General features: G+C 40.8%; 1 protein-coding gene across 1 annotated transcript in view; it reads right to left on the reverse strand.

Annotated features, from left to right (window-relative positions):
- Positions 1-5052: 5052 nt before the first annotated feature.
- LOC115771552 (MOXD1 homolog 2) overlaps positions 5053-19383 on the reverse strand; it is a 125950-nt gene continuing 111619 nt past the window's right edge. The window contains exons 8-11 of the mRNA XM_030717297.1: positions 19143-19305; positions 17184-17319; positions 9430-9598; positions 5053-5591 (exon numbers count right to left, since the gene is read on the reverse strand). Of these exons, the coding sequence (XP_030573157.1) occupies positions 5274-5591; positions 9430-9598; positions 17184-17319; positions 19143-19305 (786 nt within the window). The 3' untranslated portion in view covers positions 5053-5273. The remainder of the gene's footprint in view (positions 5592-9429; positions 9599-17183; positions 17320-19142; positions 19306-19383) is intronic.

Below are 19383 nucleotides of genomic sequence, written 5' to 3' on the forward strand. Positions count from 1 at the left end.
GGGGAGGGGAGGGGGGACATATATGTATGCCTTACTATGTATATATATAATGCATATGTTGTATATGTACTTGTATTACATTTCATGCAGGAGCTATACACAAACATTGATGCTTAGTTTAATGCTATGATGTATGTTTCATTATGTATGCCATTGCTTTTGCTTATTTGTTTGATTGATTGATGTATGGTATGTATGTTCTTCACTTTCTTCAACTTCTCGACCTTGTCCACGTCTTCTTTTGTCGTCTTTTGTTTTTCTGCTACTATGGCTAATGACACAGCTACTACTATGTTTTTTTTATGCTTTTTTGTTATTTTTTTTTTGGGATCTTCCATTCATTTTGTTTTTCAACTACTAACGACACATTTAAATATTTGCAACTGCTCTACTTTAAAATAGTTTTAATTTTAATATATCATATGCCAGTTTGTCACATTCCTTTGCATACGCAACCACATTCGCTTCCGCTCCCGCATCCGCATCCGCATTCGCACACTGAGCCAATAGGCTGCCCCAACCAAAAAAGTATGCTACACTTTTGACTCTTCACTCAATCTCAAAAACTATTTGCTATCGTACTATTTTCTTCTGTCATATTTTTCTTTAGCCTATTTGCTTCAATTCAAAATTCAATTTGTCTCCATTTTGTTTAATATTGATAGCTATGCGTTTGCCTTTTATTGCTTTTAATTTAACTTTTACGTTTATGTTTCATTTATATATATATATATATATATATATATATATATATATATATATATATATATATATATATATATATGAATGTATGTATATTTATGTTTAGTTCTCTAGAGGCTTTTGTTTTTGTCTTTTTTTTAGGGAGTTTTGCGCTTTTCTCAGGGTTTTGTTACTTTCTTTTTTTTGAAAAAATTAAGGTACACATTAAAAATAGTTAGGTTTTTACTTTTTAGGTAGGTTTTGTTTATCTTTTTTTGTTTTTATGTTCTTTCTATGCCTTTTTAAAAAATAGAAACTTTCAATAAAGGGGCCTTAATGACATAGTACACTACTAACATGCTGTGTGCTGTGTTCCGTGTTCTGTGTTCTGTGTTCTGTATTCTGTGTACTTGTGTGTTTGCCTTTGTCCTACTTTGACTATTCCTGGTACTTGTGCGAGTAGCTGTAGTAGTTTTACGAGCAGCTTTGAGCTTTAGACAAAGGATTTGTTGGCATTGCGGTGGCAAGGAAATTAAGAACCTTCCAGCTGCAAGCTGAAGTTGCAACAAACGAGAAGCTAATTGGGTGGGTTTTAAGAAAACTTATTAGCTGCCTTGAATAGAGGCGCAGGAACAAAACGTAAGTCAGCAAGAAAAAAAATACAACTAAAGAAAAATGCTAGAGAAATATATGGAAGGGATAAAAATGAATGGAATCAAGCATTCCCTTTCTTTTCTTTTCCTCTTTAAAGCAAAAGACAATGAAATATCTAAAAGGATATACGAAATACGAAATATATATACGAACAGGCAAAAAGCAATATTTAGTTTAAAGTTAGTCTTTAAATTATGATACACGTTCCTAAAAAAAGATGGTTTAATGTGAAACTTTTTAAGTTTTAAGTCCTAAGTAAAGCTACCTCGGAATCATTTACAGAAAAGCTCTCGAAAACCCGCTTCATAAAAAAAACTTGCACAAATCCGCCTGCAAATCAACTTTTCATTCCCAAAGCTCAAACTCCAAAATGCACGCTACATTTTCGTGTGTGAATCTCTGTGTTTGTGTGTGTGTGTGTGTGTGTGTGCTTGTTGCATTTGAAATGTATGTAGTTTCGTTTACTTTTTGTTTAGCTTCAGAGTTATACTTTTTTGTTGTTATGCTAGTTTCATTTGATTTTTTTTTATATGCTTATGTAGTTTTTTAAACTATTTTCTGACTTTTTGTCGTAACTATCGCAAGTACATTTTCCAAAACCGTTTTTGTTTGCATTTAATTAAATTATATGAATACTTTTCATTTTTGTTGTTGCTGTTTTTGTTTAGTGTAAATGTTGTTTTTTGTTGTTGTTGTTGCTGTGTTCGGTGTTTTTGTTGCTCTTAGGAAGACCAAAACAAATGTTCAATCGGAAAGGCGTTTGTCCTTTGGAGCATTTCAAAAGTAATGGTAGAAGGATCCTGGTAGAAGGATCTGTTTATTTAATGAATTTTTTTTTTAAATTTTTTAATCAATTCACTAGACTACAAACTCTAACTTTCAGGTTTCCAAAGCAATGCCCGAAAATAGGCAAGTAACGAGTATAAGCCGAACTATGAAGACCTTTGCTTGTTGCACATTTGCCGGCTTTCCAACTTTTTTCCATTTCGGGCAGCTTTTTTTTTTTGGGGCGGTTTTTTCTAATTAGACACACTCATTGTTGTCGTCATTGGCGCTCTTTTACTGGGTCAAAGCTTTGTAGGCATTCGGTTGCATGGAAAGCGACGGCGGGTAAAGGCGGCTAGCGGGAGTTGGCGTAAAGTGCCTTGCTCGACACCCAGTAAAAAGTTGCTCGTCAAGTGGAAAGAATGCAAAAAAAGGAGAGGAATTAAAAAACATAACAAAACCTCAAACATTTTGGCCCATATTTAACGGCCACGCCTCCGGGGCGCAGTTGTCGAGCTCGGCACAGCGAACTTTTCCTTTGTGTTTTTAATTTCTAACAGGGCTAAAGTTTTTTCCGTAGGTGTTTTGTATCTAGGTATGTGTGTGTGTGGGTGTGTGTACTCGCTTATATATATATGTGTGTGGGTTTGCGCAAATAGTTTTTAATTTGTGGCAAACATTCTGTCGGCTTGCGCACGATCTGTTAAATATGTATTTTTTGATTGTTTCAACTTTGCATTTGCCAACTTGTCACTAATCCATAGTCAATGCCAGTTAATGGCAGTTATCCTAAAAATATATTGTATATAGATTTGTATATATATATTTTTATTATATATATACTTGACTTCTATAGCAATCGCTCGTTTTGCTCATGTTTGTTTGCCGTTTTGGTATAAAAATTTTAACTTTAGTTCGGGTTTCTTTGAATTGTTAGCTTTATGCTTTTGCTTTATTTACTTTTATTTGCATTTTATTATTTTTATTATTAATATTTTTTCTGTTTTGTATAAAATACTCACATTCACATTTACAACTACGAACCACGTAACTACTTATAGATGTATTGTATTGTATATATAGACTTTATAGTAATAGTTATGTATGTATATGTATATATAAATGTATTTATGTATGTATGTATATCGTTATCGTATGTATGCACGTATGTATATGGTATATTTTTACTACTTCCGAGCAAACCTCGACGGCACTCAGCTCATCATTCCTCAACGCGTACGCCGGCTAGAAGTTATATATAGTCTAGGAGTAGTCTATATATACCTAAACTTAAGCCCATTCCAAATATCTACTCACACACCCTGTATAATGCTTAGCTCCTCTCATTCGCGAAATATCTGACCGAAAACCGAGTATTTGTCTTTTGCCTAAAATGACGCATCAATTGCCTTAGAAGTTGCCTTAACGAGTATCAAGTATATACAACTTAGATTTAGCATACAATTAGTTATAGCTAGGAGAGAGAGAGAGAGAGAGTTGAATGATGTATATAAATATATCTATATCTATATATTTGGATATATATATTTATAGATACATTTATATACATATATATATATTTATATATGTAAAAGAGTGAGAAAGGCAACACTTTGAGTGTAGAGCATTTTATGAGTTGAGTTTGAATAGTAACTGAATACAACTTAGTAATACATATAGTATATAAATAATATGCAGTTAAAGCGAGTGTTTATAGTCACATAAATTAACAAAAATATACATTGAGCGCTAGGTTTGGGCAAATGGCGATAATAGTGGATAGTTGCATATAAAAATGTTATTTTTATTTAATATTTTTGACAGCAGGAGCAAAAAGTGTGTAGGGATATTCAAGCTTGGGGAATATATTATCGTTAAGTTGCCCAAACCTAGCAAAGGAAATGAATTAACATAATATTGTTGTATATCTCATAATGCCGAAACTTGTTTATCTGGTTTTCTACCCTAAAACCTTTCTATCTGTTTGAAAAATTATAGTTAATTTAAACATGTTTATCATCATCACACCTGGTGCAGAGTTTGCTTCCTTTTTTATTCTTCTTAGACTATTACGCCATTTCTCAATTAAACAAAGTAAAGTCGCAAGTCTTTTCAAACCTCAACTAAATAAATGTGTTACTTAGTTGTTTGTTTGCTCTTTTTTTTTTTTATATATGGACGTATAAATGTTATATGTGTAATGTATGTAGGCTTATTTTTCTTCCCATTCATTCCTTTCTACGCTCCGAACTTAGTTCCTTAGTTTGCGCGCACTACAAGTGACTAAACTTAACTGGGATTTAATTATGTGTTATGCTTTACGAACTATATACGAGTATGTATGTTTATGCTTGTGGTTTAGTTTAGTTGCCTATATCTATGCCTTTGCTCAAGTGGTTTTTCTGAATTTCTTCATTTGCGATTGTGTCTTGCAATGTCCAACAAAAATCATCAGACGTTCAAGCTTTACATAAGTCAGACCCTATATATATTTATATATATATATGCTATATAATAAAACTATTATGTAGAAGGAATGACTGCGCTAGTTTTTTGTTATTATACGTACTCGTATCATTCTATATATATTTGCTTTTCTTTTATTTTTATTTTGTATATCATATATAACGACAACAACAACTAATTATTGCTTTTCGGTTTTTAAAATGCGGTACGCGAATATTTTATTATTTTTTTTCTGTTTTTTTTTTGTTCGTTTTTTTTAGGGTTTTTGTTTTTGCTTAAAGTACCTTAAAAAAATCATTAATAATTTACTAAAAGCTAGAACAAAAATAACAAAATTTGCGAGAATTGGCATAAATAAACAGGAGGAAACAGCAGGACAGAGAGAATGGGAGAGAGAGAGGATTTAGATTGGGAGCTTATTATAAATAATTAATAGTTCTGCAATTTTTTCATAAACTTTTTGTTTTGTTTTTCTTTTCGTATTTTGTTATTTGTGTTTGCTTTGCTTGATGTTGTTGTCTGTACTTGTATTGTAGTAGGATTAAGAGCTGTCATTTATAGTTAAAGAGTTGTAGTTGCATATTTTTCTTTTGTTTTTCTTTTCTTTTCTTTTCTGTTGAGTATTTATGTATATAGTGTAGTTAGACGGTGGTGCCTGTGCTGCTGCTGCTGCTTCGCTCTGCTGTGCCATTGGATGCGTCTGCTCCTCACGTCCTTAGCATCAGCAGCAGCCACCAGGATGCGGCGCCCAGCCACAGCAGACAGCTGGTAAACTGGCCACAATTGCTCCGGTTGGCACCGCTCAGTCCCCCGTGGACATCAGTCGCCGAGCTGCGACTGCTGCGTGCGGCTCCCTCGATGATGTTGTTGTTGTCCAGCTCATGGAGCACCGGCAACTCACTGAGATCCGCCGCAGGCGAGGTGCGCTCCGTGATGGGCGCGAAGAGGCGCTTCGGCTTGCAGCGCTTGTGCTTCTTGTAGGTCTTGGTCACATTTATGCTGTAGCCTTCGAGAAACTCGGAGCCCTGCAAAAGGAAATGGAGAAACATTTGCGTTGGTTCTGCATCTAATAAATTACAGCATTAATTAAATTTTTTCCTTCTCCAACTATTATATTACACCAGCTGAATAAGAGTGCGCGAGACGGAGCAGCAGACAGACGGATAGGAAATTAAAAAAATTAATTTCTCTCGTTGTCGTTGGAACCAAACCGAAATGTGCTGCGTTCTCTTTAAGTATAATCTAACTATGCACGTTTACTCCATGTCCATGCATATATGAGTAACTATTTGGGTGAACTCTTCCTGCTTAAAATCCGATCGATGACATTCCCACTATCCTCTATCCTTCCATCTGCACAGGATCTCCTCACAGCTTCAATTGAACTCCAACTTATTTAGGCTGTCTTATTTTTACTGCTGGCTCCTCTTAGGCATTTACACACTTGATCTGCATTCACATATTTAACATACACGCACATACATACTTTTGTTTATTGCATAAAAGAGATGTAACTTATCTGGCCTGCTCTGACGGATAAAGGATATAAGCAACATATTAAAATTGTCTATATTCCTTCGAAGAAATTCCATATTGAAATTAAAAGCTGCCCCTGCCATGAACCTTGCGTTATTCCAGACGATTGCCATGACTAAACATACTTTATGCCGCGCTGAGGATCTGTACGTTAGGGCGCAAATCCACAACACCTACACAAATTCCAAGCACAATAAGAATACAATGAAGCCATCAGATTTGTCGTTTTCCACTCCAGCTCCAGCGGCAAAATTTTGCCTTTTAATTACGCTGCATAAATTTGTGTTTATAAATAGGCAATGGCAATGGCAATGGCCACGACTCCGGCTATGGCTACGGGTCTGGTCTGGTCTGTGCGGCTCGAGGCTCGGGGCTGGGAATTCGGTTCGGGTGGATTTGGGCTCGGGTGCGCCATCTTTCCGGGCTGCGGTCAAATATTTTATGGCAGTCGAAAAATCTAAATCGAGTGAATGTCTGCATGTCGCCAGTGGGCGTGCCACACAATGGGCGTGAGCGGGAGAGCGAGAGTGAGACTTCATAACGAGTGTTTACTAATAATATTATGCAAATCGTGCGACGGGCCAACGTTGGAATCAGGAGCCAGCGATTCGTTTGTTTGCTGTTTGCTGCTTTTGTTGGCTGTTGAATTTTTCAAAAGGCATTTTGTGAATCGTTTTACGCTGCCAAACTCAACTCACAGCTGTACCCACAGCTCCACACCTCATCCAGCCGCAAAAAGAAACAAAAAATTAAATATGAAAATACTTGACAGACATTCGCAGGTGTGTTTGGACAGCTTATACTTTGTGGGTGTATTCAGCAGGTGTCTGGGGTATTTTGGAATTGCCTTCCTGTTGTTATTGTTGCCACTGACAGGAACAGGCAGCATAATTGAAAAGGAATGTACGGGTACGGCCTGGCGGGGCCACTCGAAATTATAAAATGTGCATAAATTTAAAGTCTTAATTGCCGTGCTTTAAGCCACGTATGGCCAGGATTCTATAGATTCCTCTTGGATTTTGACATGCTAATTAGCTGCCAGGTTGGCCCTGATTTGGGCGCTGGTCATTTGAGTTTTTGGCCAGCAGCTTTTTGGATATGCCACGCATATCCTGAGCATGCTTTAGTATTTTGTTATTTTTATTTTTTTTTTGTGTTTTCTTTCTGCTTTATGCTAATTAGTGTTGCCAGGCAATGTTTGCTTTGTAGGCAGGTGTAACTTTGAAATGGGTTGCGAGTTGGTTTCAGACGAAATACATATGTGTAATCCCCTCTGATTAGAAATGAAATTCATTTGAAATGCATCTAGTTTTAAATAAAGGCTGAAATGTTGTCATGGGTTTCGAAAATAATCTACAGGCTAAACGCAGATTAAACGACAGCTGAAAAAGGCTTTAAACAGCAGCTTAAATCCTTACATATAGTTTGAGCATATATTTTATAAATATATACATAATGGGGCATTTATTTTGAGTTGGCTTTTTGCAATCCATTTGATTTTTATCTAAGAGCTCTATTGACTGACGCCAGATGCTGCTAACTTTAGACATTTATTAAAAGTTAACAAAAAATTCAGTTCATTTAATTTATGTTTTTATAACTTCTGAAACTAGGCCTTCCAGACCATCGACTTTGAAAGCATCTACAAAAAAAAGGACTCCTTTGTCTACTCTTCAGCGATTCATAATTTTTTTAGTCAGCTTTGCCCAATGGGCCAAGTTTTGCCTTTTTTTCTTTCTGTTTTTTTTTTCTGCAAAGGTGCCTTGTACATTTTTACGGTACATTGAACTCAATTTACCTTTCTATCTGCAGCTGGTTGACATGTTTGCTCATCATTTGCCCAGAATAAAACTATTTTATCGGCTGGCTAAAGCTTTTTGTCTCTGCTATTTTATGCACTCTCGGCTCGCTGCTAATTTGAACGCTGCTGCAATGGTTTATAAATCCAATGGATCTGTCACAGAAGCCAACGGATGCCTCGAGGCTGCCTCCAATGAATTATTAACTTGACGGCTGAAGAATAAAAAGGGGCAGGTGGGGAGGTGGGGAGGGGTGGGCAGCGTAAAGCGTAAACTAAACCGAGCTGGAAATGGTCAACAATATTTAACGCAATAGCACGGAAAATCGATGACAATTCAAGCGTTGATAATTTTGCTTCCCACCAGCGCGAGTAGCATGAAGAAAAAATGGCAACAATTCCCAACTTAAGCAATTTCCTACAATTTTCCAGCGACTAGAAGCATGGTCATATGGGAGCATTCATTCAGCCAGCCAGCCAGCCAGTCAGTCAGGCAGAGAGTCAGTCTCTTAGTCGGTTCGTCTGTCGGTCGACCGGCTGAACGAATCGCTTGAGCCATTGGACGTGAATTAGTGTGGCCGGCTGGCAGCTGGCTGGCTAGCGACTTGGTTTTAGTGTGTGACCCATTAGAATGATCGTTGTCGAAGTTGTACGTGCGCCGGCTGATATATGTGACCTGGTTGGGTCTGCTCCGCTCTCTGCTCTGTGCACCGTTCTGGTGTGGTCTGCTCGAGCCGCGTCTGGCCTGTAAAGTGGCGCTAACCAACTCGAATGTTGCCCATTGGCAGCCAAGCCCAGCCAACCAGCCATCAGGCAGCCAGCAACTGCAATTGATTGCACTTTATAACGTGCGGTTTCCGGTAGACATTACCCGCTTTGCTGCAGCCACATTATCCGGGCCCTCAGAGATAAGAGAGTGAGAGAGAGAGAGGGAGTGAGAGAGAGGGAGAGTCAGCCAGAGGGGGTGTGTAGGCCAACTGCTGGGCTGGGATGCCTCTAATGTCTTTTGCCCGTACTCCTGACGATGAATAAATGAGCACTTGTCTAGGATCTCTGTGTGTGTATGTGTGTGTCGCTGGCTCCCAAACCAAATGGCAGCAAGAAAAATTATCCCAGATATTGTCTAGCAATTTAGCTGATTAAGCTGATGGATGTAAAGCAGCAAAAGCAGCGAAATGTTGCCAGCGATCAGAGAGCAGATTAAATGAAGTTGACAAGAAAAGGGTTAATGCGATTTCAACTGTGACAGCAGCTTACGATGGCCACATTCCTTGCCAACTGAATTACTAACGACTATCCAACAGAACTTAAGGCAAAATGTACTTTGATACATGGACACACATATATAGAATCAGTTTGGACCCAAGCCTGCCTAGAAGCTCTATTGTTGTTTCTTTTGGAATTCAGTAACATATTAGGGTATGCACAATTCGTTGTTGTTTACACTGCGTCTCTTTCATTCTGGTTTCGTTCGAGACTTTCACTTGGTTAGACTTTATCGTTGGGATAAATCGAAGTTGCTTACTCACCGGCACCACATGATTCTTGGCTCCCCAGCAGATGGGCTTAAAGCTGCCCTTGCGTGTGGCCTCTTGAAATTCGCCAAATTGATTTTCCCAATCGTAGGATATCAGACGTGCCTCCAATGTCATGCCAGCCAATTCGGGCGGTGATGAAATCAGCACGGGATTCGAGTCGCTGCGCAGAAGAGAGAAAGTGGAAGAGAGAAGCAAAATAACATTATTAACTTTATTATTATTGTCAACTTTGATTAGGACTTAAAATTTATTACAGCCCCCTCCCCCCGTCAAAAAGGCGCTTTGCCAGCAGATTTTCAAGTCCTATCGCCGGGTCGACGGGGGATTGGTAAGTTGGTAAGCCGACGCAGATTTGCGCCGGCTTTTCGCTGTCGATGGGAGTTTCAGGGGAAAGACGGCCGGCGAAAAACTTGAGCTAATTAATCTTTTAGATTTCATTTGTGACGCGTCAAATACTTTACTTTCATTTTTTTTTTTTTTGGGCATGCCAGGGGTGACGCGGCCAAACGGAATAAAAACCGCACTACGAATAATGCAGGGCAGACAGGACAAACAGCAGCGGGCCAGCAGCAGCAGGCGGGCAAAAACCCCAATAAATGGGCCAAAAGTGTAAAACCTCAAAGCAAATGCCTGGCTGCGGCCAGACACTCTGCAGGGAATGCGTTCAAAAAATGTTGTCTGCAGAAGGTGCAATGACTAATGAGCTGGCTTAGATATATATTTGTTATCTATTTAACTTTTCTATTTATTTGTTTATTTTCTGGCTTGTTCTGGGAATTACGTTGCAGCCTTTTGGCAGCTGTAGCCAACCCTTGTGCTGATGCCATCATTAGTCTGGCTTGCCTGTCCGCTATTCAAGATTTATTTTTTATGGCCAATTATTAGATTACTCGCTACTCGCTGTAAGTAGGTCACTCGCTACTCGCTCACTTTTTTCTGCATTCTCGTTGTTTAATTTCAAATGGGTTTCGCTTCAGTCTCGACCTTTACAGCCGGCCGCGCCGCTGCATCTTTTGCGCAATATAAATTCCATATACATTCATTTCATTTGATTTAATTTCATTCATTCCCTCTATTCATTCATTTCGCTTCGTTTCGCTAGCGCCATCTATGATTGCCAGCCGGCAGCACGACCCCACGACCCCACGGCCCACCTCTGCGGCCATAGTCTTTTTCTGCTCTCGTCTCGACCGCCCTTACAATTAGGCTAATTAATTTTGTTCTTTGGCTGGCATTACGAAAAATGTTGCTTTAATTTTCTAGCACACAGAAAGCCGCACACAGACACTGACATACACACACACCCACACACACACAGCAAGAGTAAAACATGAGCCAAACGCACATTTTCTTTGTTGTTCTGGCTGCCTGCTTCCTGTTTGACTGTGTGGCAGAATCCTTTGCAAGCCACAAACAAATCTCTTTTAATTAATTTATGATTCCACTCAATCCGCACCGAGGGTTGTATGATATCTACAGGGGCAGACAGCGTCCCGTCGCGCCATCGGGCTGGGTAATGGGTAAGTGGCTGCTGCAGCGCATCAGAGCCGCAACAATTTGCGGTTGGCAACACGAAAATATTAATGTCTGCGGATTGATTGCAACCTCCCCCCTCTGTTTCCTTGTCGCAGCACAGAAACCACCCACAAAACTAAAAACTGGCCACTTGTATGAGTCTCGAGTGTGAGAGTGTGTGTGTGTGTGGTCCTGTCCATTGTACACCGTAATAATAATATATAAAATAAAATATTGCATTTATCCATATGTTCAACTCTGTTTGTGGCCTGTGTCCTGTGTGGCTGCGTCCTGCGTCCTGTTTCCTGTGTCTTGCATACGTGTATCTTTTGACAGGAGCACTCGCATCCCCTTCCCTTCGCCCCTTCCCAATAGTTGGTCGGTGTTTGCGGTTTATTGAGCGAACCATTGCGTAGCGTCGCTCAACGCGTCTCTAATATATCCGGGCACCACGTGACCGTAACCTCCACTGCCCGCTGCGGTATCATAATAAATATAAATGCAGTGGAAACGCACACAGCTGTTGCTAATGCTAAAAGGCAATGCCGGAGCATAGATTACGCTGATCCCTTGGCCCTCTGGCCGCAGCCACGCCCCACCCATCATGGTACGCAGCCCGCAACCGCCACATCAATCGCTGGCCGTTTCAGTCTTATGGCTGTTGACTTCATTGGCACTCAGTATAATTAAAATTATGAGCCAGCAGCAGCGGCAGCAGGACAAAAGCTGTGACTTCACTTTGGTTTGGCATTGTTGATTATAAAATCCAATAGCTGCACCACATCACAATGCACATGTGCGCCACCGAACTGCGTTTTTGGATTGCCCTGCAGGGCACAGATCCTAAGCCGCGCACAAAAGGGAGCTGGCAGCAGCCAACAGGCAACAGGCACAGGCAAGGGGCAGTTGCAACAGCCGCAGCAACTGCAACTGCAACTGCAATGGCAACTGCAATACGAGTTCCAATGGGTTTATTTATGTAGCGTTATGACGGCAGCGATTGTGTGTGTGTGTGTGCGGGTGCATTTATGGGACGAAATTCAATTTTGAACTCCTATTGCAATTGCAGTTGGCAGCACAGCAAAAACCAATGGCCATGCAGATGACAAATGAAAACTTAAATTGCACAAATAGCCAACTGCTGTTGGCCAAAGGGACATTCTCGTCCCTATATGCGTGTGTGCAAGTGCCTCTATGTAGCTTACAATTGTTTATACATACTTGGTATTATATGCTATTTAATGACAAGTTGGTAAATATGCCTAGGAGACTTGTAATAGTTGCGACTTATCATGTGCAAAATACAGCCTGAACAAATCAAATTTAGCCAAGGAGAAGGAAAAGCTTTATCCCAAGATATCAACAAGAAGCTACTGAGTTTGAACCAGCGAGCTGCCGCTGGCTGGTCTAACTCTTAAGTCACGCTGGCTTAAGACCTTAAATTAGGAGATTTCAGAGAAAGGCATGGGCTAAAAGATGTTCTGAGGAGAATACGCGAAGAGATGTCCGACAGTGAAATAATTGGGGAATTAAAATGAGAAGAAATGTGATCCTGAACTAGGAAAATACCAGAGAAATTTCATTCCAGCTGAGAGTTCCCAACAAAAACTCTCAGCACAATAGAATTTAAACGGACTTGATATCTTATTAAATGACATTCGTTCAGATCAGGCGAATCATTGAATTAAATAGGTTGAACTTCTTAGAAATCTATGAGTTATACTTAAAATTAAAATTTAATTCAGATGTTGTTCGCTTCAAGCTGCTGCCAAAAATTCATTAAGAATAATTGCTTCACGCAAAAAATAACCACAAATTAAAAATGCGAACCACGTGCTGTCAAGCAATTTGATATCCTTTGCCATTTGCAGATGAAAGCAAAGGGAAGTGGAAACGAAGAGCATCAATCGATGGACGCTGGTTGTATAATGAATGGAAGAAAATGTAAAAGAAGAAGTCATCAAGTAATAAAGGATATCAGGCAGGATATCGAAGTCTTAATGAGCTGCGCAGCCCAGATAAAAGGTAAAACAAAGCGTACCATTAAGACACAAGATATCTCTTTATCATTCGAGTTGGCCTTAAACAATTAACAAACAACAACAATATAATGAAGCCAATTTAATTGCAGCCACGAAAGGCAGGAGGGGCCGTGAACGAAAGCGAAATAAATAGAGGGGCACAACTTGAATAATTACTTTCATTTTAACGTTGGGTAATTAAAAAAAAATATAAAAAAAAGTAGATGGCATACACACACTGGCCAACAAAAACTGGCCGCACACATGAGCATACAATTAAAATTAATTTCGGTGCCATGGCCAGTGCGTAAATTGTGAAAACCACTATCACATTATTTGGGCCGTGAAAAAATCAGGCAACCAAAACCCAAACGTATAACGTAAATTAAGCCAATAACTGTTGGGTCATGGGCATGTGTGTGTGTGTGTGCCACAGTGTGAGAGTGTGTGTGAGTGCGAGTGTATGTTAATGTGTGTGTGATCAATGAAGCCCAAACAGTAGCCATTGCCAGTGCTTGCCACGCCGCACTACAATGAGGCTCCTGTGAGCGGCTGCATTGTGCTTTATGTCCTTGGGTCTGGCCAGGATTCATTGCCCCCCGCCTGCCACAACACACGCTAACGACTCCAATGAGTTTTGCATGACGATGACGATGACGATGACGACGACGATGACGATGAGTACAACATTGCTTGTCCTGTCCGCCCTTCTCCTGCCCTCCTCTGTCCTACCCAGTTCTGCCCAGTCCTGCTGTGTGGCCCGTCTGGCCATAACTTCAGCCAGCTGAGCTGGCTGCTCGTTAGTGTGTGGGCTGGTCAATTGAGCCACAGTTGAACTGCAAACAATTTTTGGGCTATATATATGGCCCTCAATCGACTCGAGCTCTCGAACTCTCGAACTTTCTGAGCTGCGCCGATGCTGCACTATGCTAGTCGCAAAATCTGTGCGTATCGAATTAAATTGAATTTCGACCCTAATAAGCAAGCGGGTCGAAGATTGTCATGGCAAGTAGCCCATAATTACATTAGTACTGGTGCTCACTGGCCTGGCCAATGCATGATTAGCTTATCATTCATGGGCCTGCAACCGGACGACCAAATTACGATAATAAATTGCAGGCAGCTTTAAGCTGCATCGAAATTTTCTAATCATCTGGATTATGGGTCCATGCGCTCAACTCCTTACAACTTGTTTCTGGTCGAAAATTGCAGTTTTCAATTTGCATTGGCTTCGAGGAACTTTTTGCACAAGGATCAAACAGAAATTTGACTTTGGATTTGCTTGCTTTCCTCGTTATAATTCGCAACTAGCTTAAGCATCGGAGGAGGGATCCGTAGAACAGATTCAGATAACCTGTCCTGGCTTAATATAGCTGTAATATTTAACTAACGCAATCTGATCCAGCCATTAACTGCCTCCAGAATTTCTGGTGTAATAATCAACATTCTTGTGGTCCAATTGCCGTGTAGCCTTTGCCATATAAAACAACGATTCTTTAAGCCTGACATTCAATATCTGGCGCTGTTCAAATATTTAGCAGCTGGGCAATCAGTTGGTTGCACTCTGAAAACCGTTTCAGCTCCAAAAACTTAATTGTAATCCACCTATGGCGTTCAGTCTATTGTGGTATTGTCTAGTTTTTGTCATTGTTTAATTAAACTTGAAGCGCACAAGCGGTTTTGTGGTCGATCTACAGCCAGACGCCGCCCCCAAATGCAGATATTCCTCTGCCTGCCCAATACATGCCCCCTGCCCACTTTCCCGTTGGATTGCAGTGGAAAAACAACTATGGCAATTTCATTTTTGTTGTTGTCGTTGCATTGTTGGGGTTTTCATTATGAATTTTAATCCTCATATCGCATTCGCACTTTCGGTTCAGGCCCAGGTCCAGACGGACAGTCAGACGAACAGACAGACCGAACGCCGAGCCGAACCATTAAGCGCTACAAAATTGCAGTAGCCATAATAACTGACCAGCGGCAGTAACAACAATAACAACAGCAGCTCTGCAAGCATTCATGCCATTGTATAAGGCAAACAACAACAAGCGCGTCAAACAACAACAACAACAACTGGCTGAGCGTGCCATAACGACAGACAATTGCAAATGACTTTATCAATTCATGTCGATTTTCGGTACACGCAGTTCAACTGTGCGCGTGTGTGTGTGTTTATGCGTGTGTGTGCTTGGGTCGAGTGTGCATTGTATGACCGTGTCAGGACAAAAAGCCACTGTATGGCAGGGCCTCACAATCACTTACAACAACACAGCAAACAATGAAGACAACAACAGCAACAGCAACAACGAGAGCAGCAGCAGAGTGAAAAGCGAAAAGCAAAGAAAAGCGCTGAAGAGTGCCTGAGCTAAGTGTGCATATCAGATGTGCCGCCTATGGAAGATGATCTAATCTGAGTGGATTTTGAAGGCATAAAATGACTTAATGCTGATTTTAATGAATCCATTTTAATACTTTTCATATGCAAAGCCACTTAAACGAAGCTCACACACAGCGCACACAGACACAGCAGCTTTTCCGAATCGCAGCTGCTCAGACGGGCGCTTACTAATACTTGCGCAATTACTCATACACATGCATATATGGACTTAAGCCTAATGAATTTTTATGCTTTTGCTCAAATTGCTTTGCAGTTTAAGTTCTGCGTTAATCAATTTTCAAAATGAATGCAAGCATCCGATTTGCGCAGAATAAATAAATCTCCAATTAATCGTTTTTTCACTCATTTGAGCTTGACCTTATTTATTTATTTATTTAGCATTAACATTCAGCCCAGGCGCCAGCTATTTGGTCCTTCTGCTGTTGTACTTCCGATGCATAACTCATTTAGGTGAGCTGTTTTTGCCACTTCTACCTTTCCCGGCTGCTTAATCTATTTATGGCGTTTACTTTGATTTGCGCAAAGAATCGAGAAAAAAAAAAACGAGAGAAGGAGTACCATAGAAAATTATCTTTGATTTTGACTTGACCGTGTCGGTCTTGTGTCAATAGGAAGTGATTAATAGAGCGTGCGCCCGTCGTCGGAGGCAACCTTCAGAATGGCAACCATCTGAATCTCCACCCCACGGTACACATCAATTCAAAATGAATCTCGTGTCTGGCATTCAGGTTTAATTTCGACTAATTTTCAGCGTACGCTTTAATACAATATTTATGGGCTCCCCGAGGTGATTATGCCCGACCGCATTTGAATTGGTAGCCGGGCCGGCAAAAGCTTTTCAGGAGTCAAGAGCTGGCTGAAGCGTCCGGATGAACCGACTGAACTGGCTGCTGCTGCTGCTGCTGTGGTCTGTTTGTTTAGCACTTGGCGTTAATAGAAATCAATATTTTCTAAATAAAGCGAAACGCTCTGAGGTTGTGGCTTAGCCAGCATTCACTTGGCTGCCCCTCGACCTCAGGCTTGGAATTTATTTTTGCACATTTACAATTAAAACGCACAGCACAAAGCAGTTCATTCTCCAATTGTTTGTTAGTCAAATACTTCAGGCCGATGCATACACCCGATGATGAGTCTGGCTCAACGTCTCTATCAATCTGCTCTCGAGTAGTTGCGACTTCGTTAGGTGATTTGGTTATGCAACAACATCATTAAATCACCAATTACTTTAGTCAACAGTGGAATAAAGTGAATTTCCTTATACACAAGAGCGTCGAGTGTGGCGCCGGTGGGTGCATAGGGCGCACTACAGTGGGACAAAATTGAATAAGTTGCTTTGGATCAATGATAATCCACAGTTAGCTGTACCCAAAGAAAGTTCGTCTGATGTACTTATCGACATATTATCGGCTAATCGATATGATTCATTTCGATTCGTTTCCATTTTATGCGATTTCTCTATCAATTTAATCAAAGAAAGAAGTCAGACATCCAGTGACACTTGCTTTTGTCCTGAACGACTCCTCTTTCATTATATTATTCAGGGTTTCTTCTTTATTTGCCACACATTCGATTAATCGATTACTTGCTGTGTTCACTTTAATAACTGTTTCCAGTGCACTATCTTGCTTTATCGATACTTTTGAATTTCTGCCGAATTAAATGTCAATTTAAATGTAGCCCGTCATTCAATGCTCGCATCCATTGTGTGGCAAAAGCCTTTGGCTCTGCGGCGCCCGACTTCATGTAAATTCCATCATATGATATATATATATGTCTATATAAAATTTGTATAATAAAAGTGAGGGACTTACGTTGCAAGTTGTTCGATGCCAAGGGAATGCAGCACTGTGGGCAGGCTGGGTAGTGAATGACACGTTGTCAGTTTCTTTTGGCGTGGATAGTAAAGTGTCAGCACGGTGCAGCTTTCTTCCTTCATTGTGAGGCCACCTGTAAGGAAGAAGCGAGCAAAAGAAATGCATAAGAAATGCAACGGAAACAACAAGAGAACGGAAACAAAGAAAGCAAAATAAACACATATATTTATATATATAGTATATGTATATATTGGGAATAAAAGGAAAAATATCGCACGGCTGACAGCACACAAAATGCAAAAATACAACGCGCAGCTTTAGCGACAGTCACCAGCAAGGACAATTTCCTGGCTGGCTGGCCAGGTAAGTCGACCCCACCTCCCCCCACACCTCATCCTTCCCGCTCAATTCCATGACTCGCCGCCTCACTGGCTATGAACAAAAGACAAAATTAAGCGGCTGCTGGCTGTAAAGCAGCAGGCGCCATCATAATAATATTCCGCAAGACGACATTGATGTCAGAGCCGGCTGAAGGATGCAGGATGCTTGGAACTGGGCACAGCAGTAGCTGAAGCATCGGCATTGCCATCGCCATCTCCATCGTCGTCCTCGTCATTATCATTGCTTTATTTGAGTTGGAAGCTTTATGTTTTCGACGCATACGCCTGACTGCCTGTTTTACTGCTCAGTTCCCAGTTCCCAGTTCCCAGCATGTCTATTCGTATATCTGTTTAGCTGTGTACGATATCTGTGCCTCCCTTTGGTGCAACATCGTTAGCAATGGTCTATTACGATTGTGTCTCCATAGAGTTGCACTCAATTGTTGCCGCTGCATTCATTCACTTAGTCTAGATTGTAGATTGTGTGTTGTTGACTGTGTGCAGCAAGCAAGAAAGTCAAATTTACGTTAGGTGTGTACTCTGTTTGTGTCTTCTAAAGGGGAGTGTCCGCCTCGACTGGCTAGCTAGTAAGCATGCATATCTGTAGGATTTTGTGCATTGCGAAAATATATCTATTAAAATATTTTCTTTATCTCAAAACTGTTGCAGATATAAGTGCAAATAAATTCCTAAAATCTGTCTTCCTTGAAACTCTTGAAGCCCGCTAAACTGCATTTAACTATTCACCTTTCACATTTACTGTGCTCAGCTCTTCCCATTGTTGTCTGCTCTATTATAATATATATTCTTAAGGAATACTTGGAGCTCCTTCAGAATATTGAATCTAAACCTATTTTTCTCAAGTATATTCAAGCTATACTTAATTTAATTAAACAGCGGGCACTTTTACTGTGATCAACTCTTCTCATTGTTGTCTGTTCCTTTATAGTATTGCTTTCTCCAGTTACGGGCTTTTGAATGGGACCAATACGCTCCTTGTTTCGCTCAGCCGACTGTCACATTGTCCACTTTGCTGGGAGACTTGCACAGCTGTCAGTTCAGCTTGGTTCCCTCCACCTGTCACTGTATGTCTCAACACTCAGCCCACCAGGCACCCACACCCAGCCCGCTTAACACCTGGCAGTTTCGTGCTAAGTGAAATGTTTCAATGTCTTGGTTTATGTATTTTACAATGAGGTCGTCAGCGGCTCCTCCATTACTGCATCTACTTTTGCCTTCTTCCACTTGCCAGGCAGCTGTCGTGCTCTTTATTTTTGTAAGTCCGTATGACGGTGCCTGGTTCTGGCTCCGACTCCGGCTCCGGCTTCGGCTCCGGCATTGGTTCTGCTGCCTGGTGCTGCACTTGCTCCCTTTAGAACTGCTGCCGGCTGTCGCATATCGTTTGGGCTGATTTAAATGTGTCATAACGACGACTCGCCTGTTTGCCGGTACACGGTTGAGCATTGCAATTTTTGCACTTTTGCTCACGACAATGGCTGCTTGCAATTTTTATTTACTCTACCCATAGTTGGGGGCTCTCCAGGGACAAGAAACGAAAGGGGGAACTAGCACTTACCCAGCGTAATTGCCTTTCGTGACGAACTGTCATAAATGCATTCGGCGATGAGTCTATCGCCGGGCATGGAATGCACCGACTGTGGCAAACGTCGAAAGTCCTGATAGGCCACATCTATATTGCTGTCGTGTGCAATTGGCGGAAGCTCCTCGGTTTGTCGTATCTGCAAAGTTAGTTTGCTCATTAGCATTGGTTCTGGCTTAGATCCGTTGCCGAATCCCAATGGATATCAAAGCGAACT

This window comes from Drosophila novamexicana, unplaced genomic scaffold (genome assembly GCF_003285875.2).
Source record: "Drosophila novamexicana strain 15010-1031.04,08,12 unplaced genomic scaffold, DnovRS2.1 tig00000072-arrow-arrow-pilon, whole genome shotgun sequence".
Classification (NCBI taxonomy): Eukaryota; Metazoa; Arthropoda; class Insecta; order Diptera; family Drosophilidae; genus Drosophila; species Drosophila novamexicana.